At 33.9% G+C, this 19,746-nt stretch overlaps 1 protein-coding gene and 2 long non-coding RNA genes across 5 annotated transcripts; all 3 read right to left on the reverse strand.

The window, feature by feature from the left end:
* Positions 1–3,317: 3,317 nt before the first annotated feature.
* Positions 3,318–8,288, reverse strand: LOC114803617 (uncharacterized). 3 transcript variants are annotated; one of them, XR_003752074.2, is made up of 2 exons: positions 7,782–8,288; positions 3,318–4,031 (listed from the first exon to the last, which is right to left on the reverse strand). It is a non-coding gene; the product is annotated as an uncharacterized LOC114803617 (long non-coding RNA). The 3 variants fall into 3 exon arrangements; XR_008471252.1 differs by having other exon boundaries at positions 3,318–4,103; XR_008471251.1 differs by having other exon boundaries at positions 7,747–8,288.
* A 5,940-nt stretch (positions 8,289–14,228) lies between these two features.
* On the reverse strand, positions 14,229–15,167 carry LOC105209104 (serine protease SP24D-like). Its single transcript, XM_054231793.1, has one exon. The coding sequence runs from the start codon at positions 14,994–14,996 to the stop codon at positions 14,229–14,231; it is 768 nt and encodes a 255-aa protein (XP_054087768.1). The 5' UTR covers positions 14,997–15,167.
* Positions 15,168–16,707: 1,540 nt separating this feature from the next.
* Positions 16,708–17,940, reverse strand: LOC128922180 (uncharacterized). The gene is made up of 3 exons (XR_008471443.1): positions 17,753–17,940; positions 17,497–17,646; positions 16,708–17,434 (listed from the first exon to the last, which is right to left on the reverse strand). It is a non-coding gene; the product is annotated as an uncharacterized LOC128922180 (long non-coding RNA).
* Between the last annotated feature and the right edge of the window lie 1,806 nt (positions 17,941–19,746).

Consider the following 19,746-nt stretch of genomic DNA (forward strand, 5'->3'; position numbering starts at 1 on the left):
AAAACAACAAACAAATGGCACAACAACAGTGAAATGTTGTTGACGGAAGAAAGCATGCGATTGTTAAATGCAACCTCATGCACATACCAAGAACTATGTATACGTCAATTCTAATATATGCCGACTTCAATGTGTTTGGAAAAAAAGGGTTCAAAAGAGTTTTCCTTTGCTTGTGAAGCCCTCGGGTTAGACCGCGTTTAATATATACAGTAACAAGAATATTAAATCACAATAATGTAGATTGGTTTTAAAGTCAACACTCTGCAACAATAAAATTGTTTCCCACCGTTAAAATTATAACGGGTGATTTTTTTGAGGTTAGGATTTTCATGCATTAGTATTTGACAGATCACGTGGGATTTCAGACATGGTGTCAAAGAGAAAGATGCTCAGTATGCTTTGACATTTCATCATGAATAGACTATGACATGAATGTGTTTGGAAAAAAGGGTTCAAAAGAGTTTTCATTTTGCTTGCAAAGCGAAGCCCTCGGGTTAGACCTCGTTTAATATATACAGTAACAAGAATATTAAATCACAATAATGTAGATTGGTTTTAAAGTCAACACTCTGCAACAATAAAATTGTTTCCCACCGTTAAAAATATTATTATGTTGGATAATTTTAAGATTAATTCATTTCTCTCTTTATCAGCTTTTCATAATTTAACATTTTGAGTATAATAGGGGACTATAATATATTCTAATAATAATAATTCTAATTCGAATAAGAAGAAGAAGTTTAATTAATGACTTTAGAGCTTTCTGATAAATAATTTAATAGTATACGAGATGTGTTCAAAAAATAACGGGAATTCTTCTTTCTCTTTTTTTTTAATTTTTATTCATACTTCTACATTACTGTTGTCGCTTTCAAAATAGTCCCCATTCGATATCATGCTCTTATGCCAGTTCTTGTTCCAATCATCGAAACACTCACCAAGCTCATATTTTTGTATAGCCTTGGCTCTTTCAGCGATTTCCCGTATACTTGCAATACGACGGCACTTTAAGTTTCATTTTATTTTTTTGGAAATAGAAAAAGTTACAATGTCTGGCTTATATGGAAGCTAGAGCAGTTTTTTTCACAAACGAGCAACGAAATTCCCGTTAATTTTTGAACATTGCATTTACTTCCATTTGTTTTTCTAGAAGTGTTTAAGTTAATCATTGAGGAATGGAACAGCGGATAGTTAGTAAAAAAACCCTCATAATGTATTCTAAAAAATCCTCAGTCCTGTCTGCTTTGAGAAACTATATTAAATTTATCTATTTACCAATTTATCCGAGAAGTGGTAGAACTTCTCTAATCTTCTATAGTTTTATTAACCTACTAACAGATTCGACACATTTTTTGTATTATATAGGTAAAGGCTACATAATTTAACAAGATATAGTGAGCAGGTGCCGAAGAATCCACTCTTACCATCTCATTCTGACTCCGATAATAGTACTAAACCTTTTTGAATCTCATCAGTTTACAACGACTTCATTTGTCACCGACCCAAGCGCTACCAGGTTCAGATGAAAAAAAATAGAGAAAGTATTACTTCATATAGTAAAAATCTTTTTGTCGTGGTTCTGATATCTGATTGACGTAAAACATCCATTAATCTCTCTGATATAATTTAAAACAACTCGATATTTTCCAAACAGCGTGAACTATTTAGCAGCATTGTTGATATGAAATGATAGCAGGAAGATTAATGATTGTTTCGAAGATTTTGAAAAAGATAAGTGTGGAAATCTGTAAAAGAGATTTCAGAAACTTAACACACAAAAAGTAATTTTTTGTCTGTGAGGTTTCAAACGTTAAATACTAGGTTTATTTTGTAGGTGGAACCACCAAGTTTTTTAAAATATTTTTAAACTTTCTGTGTTCCATGGTGAGCAAACGTGGGTTCCACATTCAGTTCATTTTCGTCCAAAAATTTTGCTTGATATGGTGTTCGAAATACCTAGTAGATATTTTATAGAAGATAATTTCATACTTTCTATTTAAATTGGTTGTAGAAATTTCACTGATTAAGCTCAGAGCCCCAATATTAATATTATAATGTTATCAAGAATACATTCCTTCCCATTCTATATGAATATGGTTCAAACCCATCGGTTAAATATATGAACCTCAATTTTTTTATAATATTTAATACATCCATCCGATTTATTTTACCAGTATTCATACCACTACTCAAATATAATACTTCTGGGACTTTTCTTACATATTCGAAATATCAATTTTAAAACTATTTTATTCCCACGAAGCTTTGGGGATAATTTTTCACTGATCACAATATCTCTTTGGTCCGAAGCTATGACTTTTACATCGAATTTGGTTGCACTTGAACCAGAGATCTGACTCGACCTGAATTAAGATTAAGACAACAGATGGCGTTACAGTTATCTGCCCATAATTTTGAATTCAATCTGACCGAACCGAGCTAAATGTAAGTCCTTTATACTTGAGGACTTCAGAAGCTCACTCGAGACCTCAGCGGACTTCAAAAGAGAGCTAAGATGTTCTCATCAAAAAAATTTTAAATCATTATATAAATAAAGGTGTAACTCAACTATTTCTACAGGTACATCTTATACTAACTTAAAGTAACCTAACCTATACTCGAAAACGTTCAGATTTACATCCAAGAATACTTTTCTTAGATGCAACAACAATTCTAAAACCCATAAAAATCACTTAACACCACCAAGTGTTTCCAAGCAACTAACAGTATGTACTTACGTTTTGGAAATAATGGCGGCCGATAACGTCCACTGCCGCCACTGCTACTGCCAATATTCACGCTTGTATTGCCATTGCAATTGTTGTTGCTGTTCAAGTTGTTGCTATTGAAATTATGATTACTGCCAGTGCCACTGACACTGCCACTATTGCTGCTATTGATGCTGTTGATAATGCTAGCAATATTGTTGTTGCCATTGGTTAGTATGCCATTGCTCGTGCTCGTATTGCCACTGCGTTCGCCAACGCTCCGTTCCGCGACGCCGCTGCCGGCACTGCTGGCGCTGCCAACGCTGTTGCTGTGATGACTGCTCAAGCTGAAATTGCTGCTTCTTTCCGACGGCTGTTGTTGTTGCGATTGCGAGCGCTGCAATATGGCATCGGTGACTGCGCCGCCACCCGTCGATGGTGACGATGCCAAGGCACCGCCACCGAAGAGGCGTCTTTGCTGTAGAAAAGCCGTTTTGTTGCTGTTGTGAAACGTGGATGGGAAGTTGTTGCCGTTGTTGTTGTTCGTATTGTTGTAGGCGAGTTTTTTGTTGTTGTTTTATTTATTTATTTTACTTCTTTTCTTCACGAAATTGTTTGTTTGGATGTGATTTTGCGCGATTTTGCAATGCTGTTGACGTTTTTGTTGTTATTTTTGTTGTTGTTGTTGTTTAATAACTGTTTACACTTTTTTCTTTACTTTTTACACATTTGTCTTTAATTTATTTACTATACGTTTTGTTGTAATATTTTTTTTTTATATTTTTTGTTTTTGTTGTACTGACTGCAATTAAATATTTACGTTGCTGTTGTATTAACAACTTGCTTCCACTTTATTTTCGTTTTTATTTATTTTCATTCATTTATATTTATTTTCCATTTATTTATTTTTTTATTTTGTATTTGTTTTTATTTTTGTTTTTTGTTTATCTTATTTTGTGTGCTTTACGTATCGTTTAACTCCGCAGCTCATTAAGTTTCCAACATCAGCCACTTTTTATGCCCATTATTTGTTCGCAAATCTGTTTACCAATTCTGATTATTTTTCGCCCGCTATCTTGTTGCTGTTTTCTTATGGTGGCTATAATATCGCCACTTAAAACTCTGTATGCGTATTTTGCAAAATTGGTTGTGTTTTTTGTTGTATTAAATTCGCTAGTTTCGTGCCGGTCTTTTTTGGCAATTTGATTTTTGGATTTTTTCGCAATCGTTTTCTTTAGCGTTTTCTAAGATTTTTGCGATTTTAAGCAACGCTTGATTGCAATTATCGATAATAAGCGACCATTTGGGCTTAAAAAACTATTTCTGTTTCACAAGAAGAAGTAAAAATAATGTTAAACTGAGACATCCAGTAGAATTGCAGTAAGGTTTGTATATCTGAAAAAACGTACAGAGTGTAACCTTCTCTGAACCTATGGACATATGTAGATAGGATGGTAGGATAGATTGTATGGTATCTTCCCAAAAACATTTTTCATTAGTAACCTGATAGTGGAATTTCTAATTTTTCCACGCCGAACTAATTTAGTGTGCTACATCTCCGGCACTACCTCCAGAATATAACAGGTTCTTCAATAAATAATATGTAATAGACCATCTCATTTGCAAGAAAACAAAATCCCATAATGGTTTAAAGAATTCTACAGACTTATATCACTTTCGGAAAAGTGTTTATAGAATTCGGGATCTCTTGGGTAAGACACTGTTTGATAAATAAAATAAGAATGACTTCTCCATTTATTTAGACGAAAATTTCAGCAAGAGTCAATCTTTTGGTAGGACAAGATAATCCTATAGACGACATTGGAACAACTTCTGTATAATTACAGTAGTTTAAAGAATTTTCAGATCTTAAGATGTATGAGATCAGATTAGAAATTCGCTTGATTCGAGTGTACTGCGATAGACCCATGAAGAACACCAATTTCTTCTCTCCAAGTCAACTCATAGTTTTGTATTTGTATTCTAATAAGCGAATCAAAGAATTCAGTTCTCTGTCACCCAATGAATGATAAATAGATGATTTGCTCAGATGTCTGAAAATACTAGATTCTAATGTAGGGATCACAGATTAAATAAAAGTTCTTCCGAAATCATGACAAGTTATTTTTAGTAAATTTTGATTGAAGGGAAGAGTCCGAACAATACTTATTCCAAAGTGGCAGTAATAGTGTTTCAACATTTAGTCTTGGTACCCAATACTAGTATCCTAAAATATTAATGGCATTCCATTTAATGTACCAGAATTTCATAACCCATGTCATAACTACGACATCACTTCAAGATCTTATTTTAGTTTTATATAGTGATTGATCAAGAAGCGAATGTCCATTGCTTGGTTGCTTTAAGTTTACACTGAGAAGTTGAATGCACTGTTCCTCTGCATTCAGTTTATTGTCAATACTAATTTTAAGCTAACAAATTGTTTATTTTTTAAATTTACGCTCTTTGGCTTCGATTTGCGTCCATTTATGGTCGGCGTCTTTTTCAGACAAACGGAATTTTTGCTAACTATTTCAAGCAAAGCTGCGAAATTATTTCAAGCCAAAATGGTGAACTGCTTACAAAATCAAAGGAATTTAGTGATTTGGTATTATTGAATTTAGCTTTAGTAAACGTTTTAGTTGACAAATATTTGGATTTTGACTTTAACGGGCTCGACGGCTTCTGTGCGCCATCAAAGTTGCAGAAAATCAAATATTATCGCAATAATGGCTTTTGGTAACTCACTTATTCCCATGTACATAAATTGTTGCATATATTAGCATTATTTTTTTATTTTAATTGTTTTTAATATATTTAATTTAAAGATATGACGGAGCTTCAAAATCGCTTACTCTATGTGTATTATTTCCCAATGATACTCTACTAATATTTACATCGCGAGCAATTTTGTTCGAATGAAGGCAAGTGGCATTGATATCTACCCTAATTACTGTTCGAACACGACTTGAGTTGATTATGTACTTAAGTTTTTTGAGGTAGCTGAGGCTTTCCATTGCTAATCTATTATATAGTACACGCTAATTCATCTATGGCTCAGTGGCTATATTAATTCTCAAACGAGGACTAATTTTAGGCATTTTGAGGGCGTACTTTCAATTATAGCGTTTATGTGTTAATGAAGTTAATTTATGAAAAATTGTCAGCGAATTCTCATTATTCTGTGAGTTTGCGATTATAAAAGTGGGAAATGTTGATAGCAAGGCCATTAATTTCATATATTCACATATGTAGAGGAAGATACAGTTGAACTTCGACTCAAAATAATCGACAAAAAACTTCGAGTTAGAGAGACTTCAAGTTATGGAGGTAATTTGTATGAAATTTGACTTCTACTGTCAATTCAAGTGTCCGAGTTATGGAGAACTTCGAGATAGAAGCTCATGTTATGTAATTCAACTGTGCATATTTTAAGAAGAGTCTTGAGAACCTTGATGACAGTTCTTCCAACATCATCATTCAATCATTCCATGAAACTCTGAGGGGATTGTTATTGCAATGAGCAGAAAACAATCATTACTATGCTCATAAAACGGCATAACTAGAACTAGAGTTCGACACATATGATATAAAAAGAAAATTTCGTAATTTTATGTAAAAATACACCCGGTAATTATTTAAGCTATCTTAGTAAAACCAAAAATTATAAAAAATAGCATACAGTTGAACTTCCATAACTCGAACTGTCTTGAATTGGCAATAGAAGTAAAATTTCATACAAATTACCATCCATAATTCAAAGTCTCTCTAACTCGAAATTTGTTTTGTGTATTATGGTGATTCGAGTTCGGGATTGAACTTCCATATTGTAATCATATGTAAACCATATTGTAAATCAGTTTGAATGTAGAAAGTATTGGCCCGCAAACACGTATATTTCTCTCAGCTATACTATACATATCATATTTAAGTCTTATTAACCTAGTAAACTTTAGTTAGTATCAATAAGAATATCATTTGAAATCTTATAACAATTAAAATTGGTACATATGTGCTGCTTTCTTTCAAAAAGTTGTGAAATCCTTCATGCCAAGTCCTCTATGTATTATCAAATATGCACTCTAACCAGAACTCAACCCTTTTTTAATACCTAAAATACAAGTTTACCATTTCTGTATACAAAATGGTAGTAATGCGATTCAAAAAAATTTAAATATGAAGACTTTTATACACATACAGACGTTTACTGAATCTACGACGCAGATCACTTTAGAGACTAAATTTTCAATGAAAGTTGTATCAAATAATTTTCTTTTTTATGAAAAATTTCAAAATCGTTGCAAAATTTAGTTATGAAAAATCGCAAAAAAAATTTTAAACTTTTTCTTTGAAATCAAATCACTGCATTCAATTTATATAATGCCAATTTATATATTCACATCTCATATTCATATACATACACACATACATAAAGAGATATATGCCATTTTATAAGCAAAAGTCAAATGTCCTTGAAAACTACGCACACACTAGCGCAAAAGTCCATCCATCGTTGTATGTGTGCGTATGGGTACAGCAGATAGTTTCCATATTGCACTTGCAGGATGCAATTGCCAGCGTGTCACACATACACAATAAGTGTAGGTCCTTATACACACATATGTATGTCAGTTATTAGGTCTCTATTTGATGACACCCATCTCCACCTGAAATTTTAATAAAATACTAGTGCTTGCACACTTTTCATATTTATTACACCTTAACACATTTATTATGACGGCTTTTTAATGCCACACTACACTTGATAAGACGAATTATTTATGTAGATATTTAATATATTTACTTTAGACACACAGCTGTCAAGCGAGAACAGCATTACAAACTGATTACATGGAATTGATTGATGCACATAAACGCCAAGATATCGAATATTATATTTATTTTCACAGAATTAAACAGCTGCAGAATTATTTTTTATTTTAAAATTTTTTCTTAAACATATTTTTTTCATAATATTTTTCTTCATCAATTTTATAAGCCCACAATTATTATAAATAATTTATTTCATCACACTCACGCATTGCTGCACGCGAAACATCAACGTTAGCTCACCTTGGCCTACCCCAGCGCACTGTGGCACTGACACAGTGTTTCGCTGACGAAATTAAGAATCGCAAAAGTAATAGTTTTCAAAGCGCGTTTTCGAAATTTCACGATGCGCCACAACGCGTTCGTCGCTTATTAGCAACACTCAAGGGTTGTTTGCTTGTCACTAGTATTGTTGTTGTTATTTTGTTAGTGTACGACGATGCACCATCACCACCATTAACCAAAAACAACAACATTACCCGTTCGTTAGTGGTTGTTCTAATCCCAAGGGGTGGTAATGCGCTGCAATTGCCAGTCTTGCTATTGTTGTTGTTGTTGTTGTTTCCACTACGAGTTGTGTTGAGACTCACCGACTAACAACTTTTGTCGCACGCGTGCAAACACCTCAACAATTCCGAATGAACTGAGGCCACAATGCCGCCGATAAAGGCAAATAGCCAGCCAGCCAGTAGTTAGACGGCATAGCTTGAGCAGCAGCAATCGCGCTAGCAGCTGTTGAGCGTGGAGCAGAGAGCGGCATTGTCGATGAGAAATGTATGCGTTGAGTCGGCAGTGCTGCAGTAAATAAAGCAATTGGGGGGCGTCTTTGGAGTCATTCACTAGCTTGCACACACACCACTACACATACATGTGAGGTTCCATCTCATCAGCTGTGGAAGTAAACAGTTCGGGTACACTGTGCGACATTTGTTGAGACTTTTGTGATCTGTGGTGATTTGAAAATTCTATTTTAAAATATTTATGTATTTATATTATATAATTATAAAATAAAAATAGAACAAGTAAGGCAGGGCTAATTTCTGGTGTAACCGAACATTTTATATTCTCTAAATGTATTTATTAAATATATATTTCATATATTCAGCATAGAGCCCACTAAAATAACGAAAACCATTATATATAGTATATGGGGGCTGGGATTATTCCTGATCAAATTTCAAATATTTTCACTATCAACCTATATTATATCCAAGATTCTACGCTAACTTCATTTTGTATGATTACGGTATGCAGGCCATCGTATAATACTCGACCGAAATCAATACACAAAAATGTCATCATTTACTCCCTGTTTAAGATCGTTGATTATTCTGTAACGGGATATTACAATCACTTAGTTCCTTTGAGATGCTTAACTTATTGTAAACAACCCTAGCCGATGGGCTGAAATCTGAAATGTTCCACCCCTCCCCTTATATATTCGATATGAAACCTATTGAAAAATGGCAATTTCAGTTTCGCTATAAATAATTACGGCCACTATGAATTGAGGTTAAAGAGCCGCTACCAAGGCGTCGAGTTTTTTTTTTAATTACAGCAAATTGAAACACTCTGATATCTAACTATAGCTATTAAAATTCCGCATAGTGTATGACTTGCACTGGCACGAGTGCTAACAAAGAAGGCGCACGAGCCTCACTATGCAACAAAATTGATTGTGACACCCACACACACACTCCTAGAACCTACATATGACCAACAACAATACTTTACGAATGATACGAATGCAACGCTCAAAACAGAAATGATAAAACATCGCGAAAATGCAACAAAAAGCTGCAGAAGAAAAGATTTGAAAATACTCGAGGAGACCAGAAATGAGTATGTGTTTGAGTAGAGCCGAATGAGCAACGGAGCATATTTTGAAATGAGTTTAATACAGTGATGGCTAATGGCAGTGGGAAAGTCAATGACTTATGTATATTGAAGAATTAAAAGAAAGGGTATTCAACGATAAGAAGCCAATCTGAGAGACGTATACTTTATTCAAGATTACATTCATCTTAATCCGAACTTAAAGCTTATCAGGGGTGTTGTGGAATCCAAGACAGATTTGCTGAATATCAGAATGGCAAACCAATTCTGATTTTCATTGGTGTCACAGAATCTGATTGGATTTTCGTCTTTTCGAATATAAGTAAACCAATATTCGAATCAGCTGTTCCGCTATTTATTCATGGGGAAAAATTAGCGACATGTTTTTGGAATTGTAATCATATAATTAGTTCAAAATATTCATTAAACCCAAAAAATATAATTAAAATGAGAAATTATTTCAGCTTTTATTTTATTTGGCAATGAAAGTAGCGCGAAAAAATGAAAGTTTTAAGGAATCACAGTAATTCGCTTTATACTCAAAGAAAGTCAAAAATAGTAATTATTTTTATGTAAAAATGTACATATAAGTGTATATATACAGTGGAACTTCTTTAACTCGAATCACCATAATCCACAAAAAAACTTCGAGGAAATTTGTATGGAATTACCTTTCAATGTCACTTCAAGAGTTCGAGTTATGGAGAACTTCGAGTTATAGAAATTCGAGTTATGGAAGGAAATTTGTATGAAATTTGATTTTTAAAAGCTAATGCCAATTTAAAAGTTCTAGTAATGGAGATCTTCGAGTTATGGAAGTTCCACTGTATATTGTTTAACTTTTATATAAAAAGTTATATAATTCCATGGTCTAATCTGAATTACTTATTTTGTAAAATTCTTAGAATATTTAATTTCTTTCCGTTGAATTTAATAATTACGTCATTTAGCGTTCTTATCTTATTTTTTAATAATAATTATATTTTTTCCAAAGCGTTTTAACGGCAAATCAAAATAAATTTGAACAAAATGTCTCGAATCTGTCAGCCCTGAGCTCTTGGCTTGTTTCTGATAGTTAAACCGATAATATTGATATCCATGACACCTAAAACCAATAGAATTTCTGATTCGAACATCAAACCAATAATATCAGGATTCATGACACGAACCAGAATTTTTTGTCGGTTTGAATTCTGATTCCGACAACTGGCAGATTCCACAACAACCCTGTATATTAAAAGTGCCTCTCGTTAGGATAAATTTCAAATTGTCCTTTGATCTGATAGTGAACTCGGCCCTCGTCCTTTGAAACCAATTACCATTGAGGTTATCGGCACATAGGTTTGGTTGAAGTTGAGAGTAACATGCTCAAGGAAGATATGATAAATGGCGAATCCAATTTCTAGTATCGCTTAGTTGTCAAAGGTTATAGGTTTCTAAGTTGGGTAGAAATAGAGATTGTCTCGTCCAAAAGCCGGTGAACTTCATCTGACAGAAAATCACTTCACGAGGTGGAAAAAAGGTTTTACAAACCCATATCGTTTTGGCGTAACGCGTTCTAATATTGTCTCTATCTTGTGTGGATTAGATTCTATGAGACTGTTGATATAAAGAAGGTACATTTCTAGTAAAGTGGAAAGTTTTTTATGATTAGATATTGATTTTAATTTACGGCTGATGTATTCCTGGATTAGTTCTCTTATATAATAAAATAGTAGTGATTCCACTTGTGACGACTATGAACCGTTACATCTGATTCGATATTCATGATATTTTAAAATATAATATTAATTTGCTTACTCTTTTAACTTCCCCTACAATGTAGTTTCCAGATCATATTTGCATAGTTCCTCCTCCTCTTCCATTATAGTTTCTCAGCCTACGATAAAGAGGAACTGAAAGTGAGTTTCAAACTTTTTTACGTGCATTATTGGAGCCTTGTGGACATATTAAAAGTAATTTTATAATAAAATGGAAATGTGAGTATGTTTCATCGCTGCCACACACGCCCCACAATACAATTGATAAGATCATCGAACTTGCAAACTTGAATGCACACAAATGTATTAACAGCACTTATGATTTGCTGATGTTGACTTAACTTTTTTGTTTACACTGGAAGGGTCCAATGACTGCTTGCATATTTGTACATATAACCATACGTATTAGCACTTATGTATGTACATATGTAAGTAAACAAAAAAATAGTAAACAAACGATGCTTTTCTATGCAGCTTTTACTTTAATATTTTCCAACAACAACAAAAACAAATATGTGTCTTTCTTAATAAAATACTCAACACCTTTTTGTCTAATTGAAAATAAAAATCAAAGATGTTTACATAATTCCATCTGTGGTTATATACAAACAACCAGTTAAGCCTTGAGGTGTATTTATATTTACATTATTTACATACATACATATGTACATATACTAAGTTGAACCCATCTATTTTTGTTTTGTCCAAGTTGGTTTTGAAAGCAATTAATGCATTTCGCTTCCATTTCCGGTCTGCCACACTGACTCTTACTGCGTCCATCAGTTTCTTTATTCGTAAACAAATTTGTTGGTAAATAGTGAAAGCGTGTTTGCTAGAATATGTTACTTAGTAAAAATATTCTTTCGAGAATATAAATTCATATGGGCATTTTCCAATTTGAAGTTTTAGAACTTTTTTGAACTTTTGTTAGCTGAAGTGAAGAGTTTCACGAATACTACTAAAGGGGTCAGAAATTTAAAGCATAAGTTTATATTATTGATATCTACATACTATATCCGTTTGTGGTGACTAATGTGGTACAATCTCTCAGATTCCTAGTTTTTTTATTGAAGCTATAGAGAAAGAGGAAAGATAAATTTTCGCAAACAAACCGTTTTTGCCTTCAATTTTCTATTATCTAGTTGCAGAAAATCCAGGTTCAGAATTATCTCAAGTCCCCATCATTGTATAGTCAGTATGACTAACACAATAATCGACATCATTTGATCAACAATTGCGTACTCGTTTCTTGAAGCTTTCTCCGCTACTTATTTACTTTGAGATTATTGTCATTGTTAGCCAAACTGATACTCAATGATCAGGAAGGCCATCTGTCTAAATCAATTAAAAAATTAAAATCTTCGATTTCGACCGCCAAGAAATCATTATTTTTATTGTTAAATATTCCACAAACAAGTGTTTGGGAACATTTAAACCCGCCCACTTATGGATCAAAAACTATATCTCAGGAACTACTCGACAAATTTCAACGAAATCCAGTTTTTATTTTGTTTTAGCATCTCAATGATATAGTTCGAAAATGAGCGAAATCGGTTAACAACCACGCCTACTTTCCTTGCATAATTTGGAGACCTTAAAAAATTGAGTAAGCAACAGTACAGATAGCGGTACAAAACTTTACACAAACACTATATTTATAGTATTGCAGAACTCGTCTAAAAATTGCCGAAATCGAACTTTTTAAGGCCCGAAATACCGAACATCCGGACCTTAGAGCTTGTGGCTAATTTTATATATATTAGGTCTACAACTTTGCTTCCGCCGTTTTCCAATAGATATCTCTAAAGTCAAGCACTGGTCGATTAAATCGATTAAATCGTTTTATATCTTTCTTGGACCTTTGTGTCAACATTAACCCAACAAAATATTTGTAGAGATCTGTTTGCATCCCAAACTTATTCTCAACTGAAAATGTCACTTTTTAAACCGAATTCTCGACATTTGTGGGAAATTTTGCATTTCTTAATAGAATTTTCCAGCTTCCGATGGACTTAACACCGGATGGGTATAATATAGCTTGGTGTCAATAGTTGAAATCGGTTCAGGAATTACCCCAGCTACCATATACTCTAAAATGTTGGGTTAGACCCGAACTTAGCATTTCCTTACTTGTTATATAAAGGTTTTGAGATCAAAATTCAATTTTTAGATCGACTGACTGTAGTCAATCCATTTTTTCGTGGGGTCTACTTCATATGATAAAATATGAAATACCTAATAGTCTTTGTCAAAGTTTCGGCCTACAACCTATCTTAGTGATATCCTTATCCTTTTTTAAAAAGATCTGTAAATAAATGAGAATAGTGATTAAATAGTTATTCCTTCTCTAAAGGAATAATTTCGTTAAAAATAAATTCAATTACATTGTTAAAACAGACTCATATCCACTTTTTGGAAATGCATCTCTCTAGAGTGGATTTTCAATACAACAACCACTATAGTCTCCCCCGCGAAATTCTCTCTTAAAATCTCTACTGTAATTAACGTAAAACTACTGAATTTACACTATTTATATATTGGTATATATACCAGTAATATCTGCATACTATTCGTACTGGTGACCTATATACTATACACTTGATGCATGATGTAGTGCCCGAAAATTGTTGCAGTTTTCGTCAAGGCGAAGTGCGCAATTGCAAATTTATTTTGTTGCTTCATTTTAACGGTCGCATATGTACATTTTGTATTTGTATATTTTTTCTGGGTATCCTTTAATATACATCCGATTTTACATGCATATGTGTATTCCCTAAAATGTATATAAACATTGGTATATGCTTGAATTAAGGTGGGCTTACCGATAAAATGTTATCAATTTGCAATCAGTAGAAGGAAGTATGATTGTATAATGGTATAAAGCTTACTCCATGAGTTATACCAGTTTATGCGATTTATACCAGTGGTTTTTTCGATTCGCTCTTATTCAAGATTTATGGAAATTATTGTAGAAATCTGAGTTAGAAATCCTACAGTGATTTGACTGCAGATTATCTTCTTTCTCTTGGAAGAAATAGAACTCTTTCCCTTCAAAATCAATTTATTCACCTTCAAAGACAACAATCTTGCATCACTATTTCATATTTTTTATTATCCACTCTCTTGTTGCTACCACATCCGTGAAAACATCGGGATATCCGAGACCACAATCACCTAAGATATAGGAATTGACTCCTACAAGTTCGCCTTTATGAGCGGCCGGACCGCCAGAATCGCCATGACAAATGCCATGTCCCACCGGTCGTCTCATGCACCTCATTGCGTCTCCCAACCTATATACTCGCCTGACACATTGTGCACGACTCATCGAATATTCTGTATTATATTGTAAAACAGGTGAAATATCGGTTTTGTTTACTTGACCCCAACCACTCACAATAACTGGCGCACCGTCGGGTATATTTGCTTTAGCCAATGGTATATAGTTGATGACGCTGTTAAACTTTAACGAACTATTCAGTTTTAATACAGCTATGTCATTATTATAATTGACATATGCTGGATGTACGATCACCCGTGAGACGCGCTTTTCAACACCACCACTCATGAAGTATATCGTACCAGCATACACGGTTAAGAGCTCAGGAGTTCTCTTAGCCTTGTCGACACAATGCGCTGCAGTCAAAATGTGATCACGCGATAATATTGAGCCTCCGCAAATAAATATTAACGTACCATTTTCTCTGATCACCAATACCTGATAGGGGAATTGCCCTTTCGCTGCCGTTCGGCCGCTAAATATGCGAGGTTCTAGAAGCGGACGGAATTTACGCTTACCACCGTGGATGTTGTTGACTGAAATTGCGGCCAGCAAAGTCCAAATGACGAGAACCGATTTCATGTTTGCCTTTTACTCCAAACAAACAATAGATGAACTGGCATTTGGACTTGAGTTGGGTGGGCTTACCGTATATATATACAGTTACGAACAAGTAGACTTCTTTCTTGTATTTGTAGGAAATTTAATTTTATTGCAAAAGTGATAACTATAATGAAAAGCTATACTTTGTTGAAATTGAAATAAGTAAATCAATAATCCGACACTTGTTTACAGTTACTTCCGTTCAAATGAGAACGACGCTTCTAGATTTAGCATTTTGTTTAATAGGTCACAGTCAACCTTTCTGAAACATAATATCGTTTATAATATAGGAGATTTATACCAAAAATAGATAACTAAGAAAAAATAATGCGATGCTCATCTCACCTCAGCGAACTCTCAATCCATATTCCGATTGTCTTCATTGGGGGTCTCTCTATCTTACAGTCACGTGTAGTAGCAAGGAACCACCAAGGAACCAGCATCCTTTACGATTGTGTTCAGGTCCAAAGTGAACATAGTACTACCATTATTTCCTATTTATTTTATACTGCAATCATTTGAAGTACCGCTGGTAGAGGATGAAGGTCAAACATGAATAGAATGTGAGAGAGCGAATAAACATAAAAAAAATTTTAAATGTTTTAAGCCTAGACAAATACCTTACTATAGTTTTCAATGGAAGCTTGGCTTACAAAGCTCAAAAGTTCATTACTACCAAAGTGTGGAAAGCTTCAAGAGTTATCCAAGTTAAAAACCGAGCTTTTCATAATTTATAAGAGTTGTAGGCGAAACGCTCTCACACACTTCCACTCTCTCTCTCACTCTACAGCGCTTTCGTATTACATACATATTGACTCTGCAGAAAAGCTTAGCTTTTCCACCCTTATGAAATTGGCTTTTCATTCACCGACTTCGTCGTCACCGCTAGCCTTGGTGGCTTTGTTGATGGCTGTGTTTGTTTTTATTTTTCTCGTCTCACCTTCGAACTGCGTTAGGCGATGCTACAGACTGTATGTCCCTGATCTTGAATTTTATGAGGTAAATGCATTAAGAAAATTGTTGAATGTCAGTGGGGGATTTAATAACTAGAATGTCTGTAGTTAATAGCCATTGGAGTAATTTATTAAAAGAATGAGAAACTGGAGTTCCCAAGGAGACTAAGATGTGCTCTATAATTAAATTTAGCTTATTATTTTTATAATTCTCATCTTAATATTGAAAATCAGGATTGGAACTTGAAGAATCCCCAAATCTTCCTAAGCTTTAAGTTTAATTATTTCTTTCTTTTATCTTTCATTTCCTCCATTTAAGTTGGCATATATTTTAGTTGTGCACATATTCTCCGCTCATTTTTTGGCTTCCTGCACATGACATTGAACTCACAGCACGTTTCAATTTCAAGGTAGTATATATATTTATTCACTCACTTGCCAAATCTGAGTGTAGTAGAGAGTGGGTGAGTGTCTATTTCCTCATTTCCCGTGAAATATACGAAAATTGGTGGATTTTAATGTAGTATTGTGGTGAATATATAACTCAGTTGTGACGTCAAAGACATTTTCCCAGTTAACCTTAAAGTTCTTTGTTGTTTCAATATTTGATAAACTTGTATGATACTTTAAAGGGTTTAACATGTTCTTTCATATTTGATCAGGATTTTATAAATTATATTTAAATCAAGAAATAGTTTATTTTCTAAGTCAACGATATTTCGACTTTGGTGGGAATATTTAATCCTTCAATATAGCAGATTTCTAACGTCTTCATGACAAAAATAATTCCAGATATCTTCACTCATATATCTTCTGCTCTCTTGACATGAAATACTCTTCTTATAACAAGAACAGAATTTCCCAGTTGAATTCAATAGAAGAGCGCATATCAGTTTATATGGTTTAGACCAGTTGTTTGTTCGATACGCTACGCACTCGTATATTATTATAATTAACATATAGAATCTTTCAGATGGTTCACTGGGTTGTACTGCATTGACAATGCATTCATATACTATATATGGGGATTCAGCAATTTGGCTTTTAAGAGATCGCCTAAAAATAGGCTACGTGGTTTCATTTATATTGATATATTTATATACATTTGTACGTGTGTAGAATAGGAAGGTCAAATTAAATTTGTTGTTGTTTTGTTATTTAAGAAAAGCTTCCATTTCTGATACAATCCATCTGGATTTTTGTTGTAATTTTAATACTGGTTCAAAAATATTGGCAATTTGTCTTGAATATAATGCCAAATATTTTTTTTTACTTTCATCTAATTTATTTATGCCTTATAGAACTTTTCCAATTGGGATTTAATTTTTCTAAATTTCGTTTTTATACTATTCTTTACTCCTTTTTCCTCCCAGCTTGCACCAGTTTCAAGCACAAACGCTCTTTCGTCCCATCCTGTATATAAAAATACTCTTTAACGTGTAGATCAGCTCCTGGACATCCTCTCTAAATAGTAGTATATATTTGGATAAATATTTATTGAAAAGGTTCTTTTATTTTAGATTTACCAAAAAAAACTTCCAAATCTCAATTTTAAGATTATTGACATCTTTAAGCTTCATTGATTTTTCTTCTCTGCCTAAGATTCCTTATGTCCTTGGTCGGGTATAAAACCAGATCCGTCCCTGCTCTACACACAGAAGGAAGCGTCGGAGGCCCTATAAAGTATATATATAAAGGTCGGTTAACTATATAACCTTAATGTTTCTAGCAAACAACCCGGCTAAAAAGAATTAGTAAAATGTTTTCTTTTTTTTTACTTACTTTTTCTTACGTCTTTAGATTTGCTTAAACACATAGTTACTAAAAGAAATGCACCTGTGAAGGGTATATTAGCCGAAGTTAACGGTTTTTCTTGTTTTAATTTAAATCTGAAAAGAGGGTTTGCCTACATTCGTTTTATGGACTTCCACAGCTCAAATATTCATTTATAAAAAAACATTTCCCATGAAAATCACTAAACTTTAAAGAAAAAGTGAATTTGTACAAATTTGACTTCAAAGTATTGCCGGCATTTATTTAAAAAATTTTTACTAAATACAGTACTGTCGCCACTCCAGCGGACTGTCTGCGCGAATCCAAATAGCAAGCTTCCCACTTTGGTGGACTCACTAGCCAACCGAGTCCGTTTGCTATTCCTAATTGTGACGAAGGCTTGGCTCCAAAACCGACATCTTCCTGACTTTCCCAATTAATAAACCTATATGTATATTTAGTAAATGCAACATAGTTGCATTGCAATAAATCTTCATGTCATTGCACTGTCGACAACTTGACATTGAATAACGACGACAAAAACTTGTCAAATACTTCGCGAGCATGTGAAGCATAACGGACCTGTTGTACGAGTTAGACGACGCGCCTTCATTACTTTGAAGTTTTCATTTTTCTTGCTATTTTTTTGCCCAAAAGTAAACGCTAACTCAACGAGATGTCTCTATTAGTAAAACTATTGAAAAATATTTCACATTTGTCAAACGCAAATTGGAAGGCACTGGAGCCAGTGAAATACATGAAATTGTTGGTTAATCGAACTATAATCGGTTGCAAAGGCGCCACTATATTTGTAAAGTAGATGTAGACGCAAGGTCGATCAGGAAAATATCCAGAGGTGTGTGACCTTCTGACTAAGAAAGTGGATAATAACAATAATCTGACTTAGAGCGACTTGAGTACTCCAATTAGTGTTTAAACATAAATCTTCAGTAGAAACTTGTTTATGTTCTACAGTTCCATTCATCTTTATCTCACATTTTTCTAAAAATCGAAAAGGTGAAACCCAAATAGTAGGTATGAAGAGGGTTTCAATAAGAGTAATACAAGAAACGGTTAGAGATATCAATGAAATTGACATGGCCACCACGCGCACAGTTGCAGATTTTCGACGGTTTTCAAGCATAAATCGACCGATACTTCTGCAATTTCAAGTTCGATATTCGTACGAAGTTCGTCAATCGTCGCTGGCTTGTCGGCATAGACCATAGACTTAACGTAGCCCCACAGGAAATAGTCTAACGGTGCCAAATCGCACGACCGAGACTGGGCCGTTCACCAAATTTGGTTTTCAATAAATCGATTGTGAAATTCGCTATGTGGCTTGTGGCGCCTTAACCACATATTGTCCAAGTCCATATCATCCAATTCGGGCCGGCTATCATTGAGTCGTTGCGATTCCCGTTAACAGTAAGGTGCCGGTTTTGATCTTCACGAAAGAAGTTTATCGGGATGCAATGGTGACTCATGGAGTACGTGTGGATTGCTGCCTGACCACTAACGCATATTTTGCTTATTGACGAAGCTATTCAGCCAGAAATGAGTCTCATTATAAATTGAACGTACCGCTCTTAAATTGAGGCTACTGACTCCGAATTTTGGTTGTAAATTTTAATTATTTCGACTCGTTATTGCATCGTATATCTGTACATGATGAAATGGCGAACCTTACTGAAGAGAAATGTCAAAAGAGCGGGAAAAAATATGGCATCGTTTACTGTCTCTATCGATTTACTTTTGAAAAACCCTTTATTATGATATTATTATGACTTCGGAAGTTCAAACTAGAAGATCTGATAATAGATAATATTAATTCATTCAGACTTCAATGCACAATCTACAATAATTTGAGACCAGAGTTATCACTTTAAATTCCACATGAACTTGTCGACATATCATATAATCTACCCACATACGTCTTGCATTTTAAATCGAAAGTAATGACATTAATGACAAGTTGCAATTTCATTGACTTAGTATAACTA

The sequence above is a fragment of the Zeugodacus cucurbitae genome, chromosome 5, assembly GCF_028554725.1.
Source record: "Zeugodacus cucurbitae isolate PBARC_wt_2022May chromosome 5, idZeuCucr1.2, whole genome shotgun sequence".
NCBI lineage: Eukaryota > Metazoa > Arthropoda > Insecta > Diptera > Tephritidae > Zeugodacus > Zeugodacus cucurbitae.

Bases quoted from the DNA above. Each gene is read 5' to 3' on its own strand.
- LOC105209104 (XM_054231793.1), bottom strand. From the start codon at position 14,996: ATGAAATCGGTTCTCGTCATTTGGACTTTGCTGGCCGCAATTTCAGTC.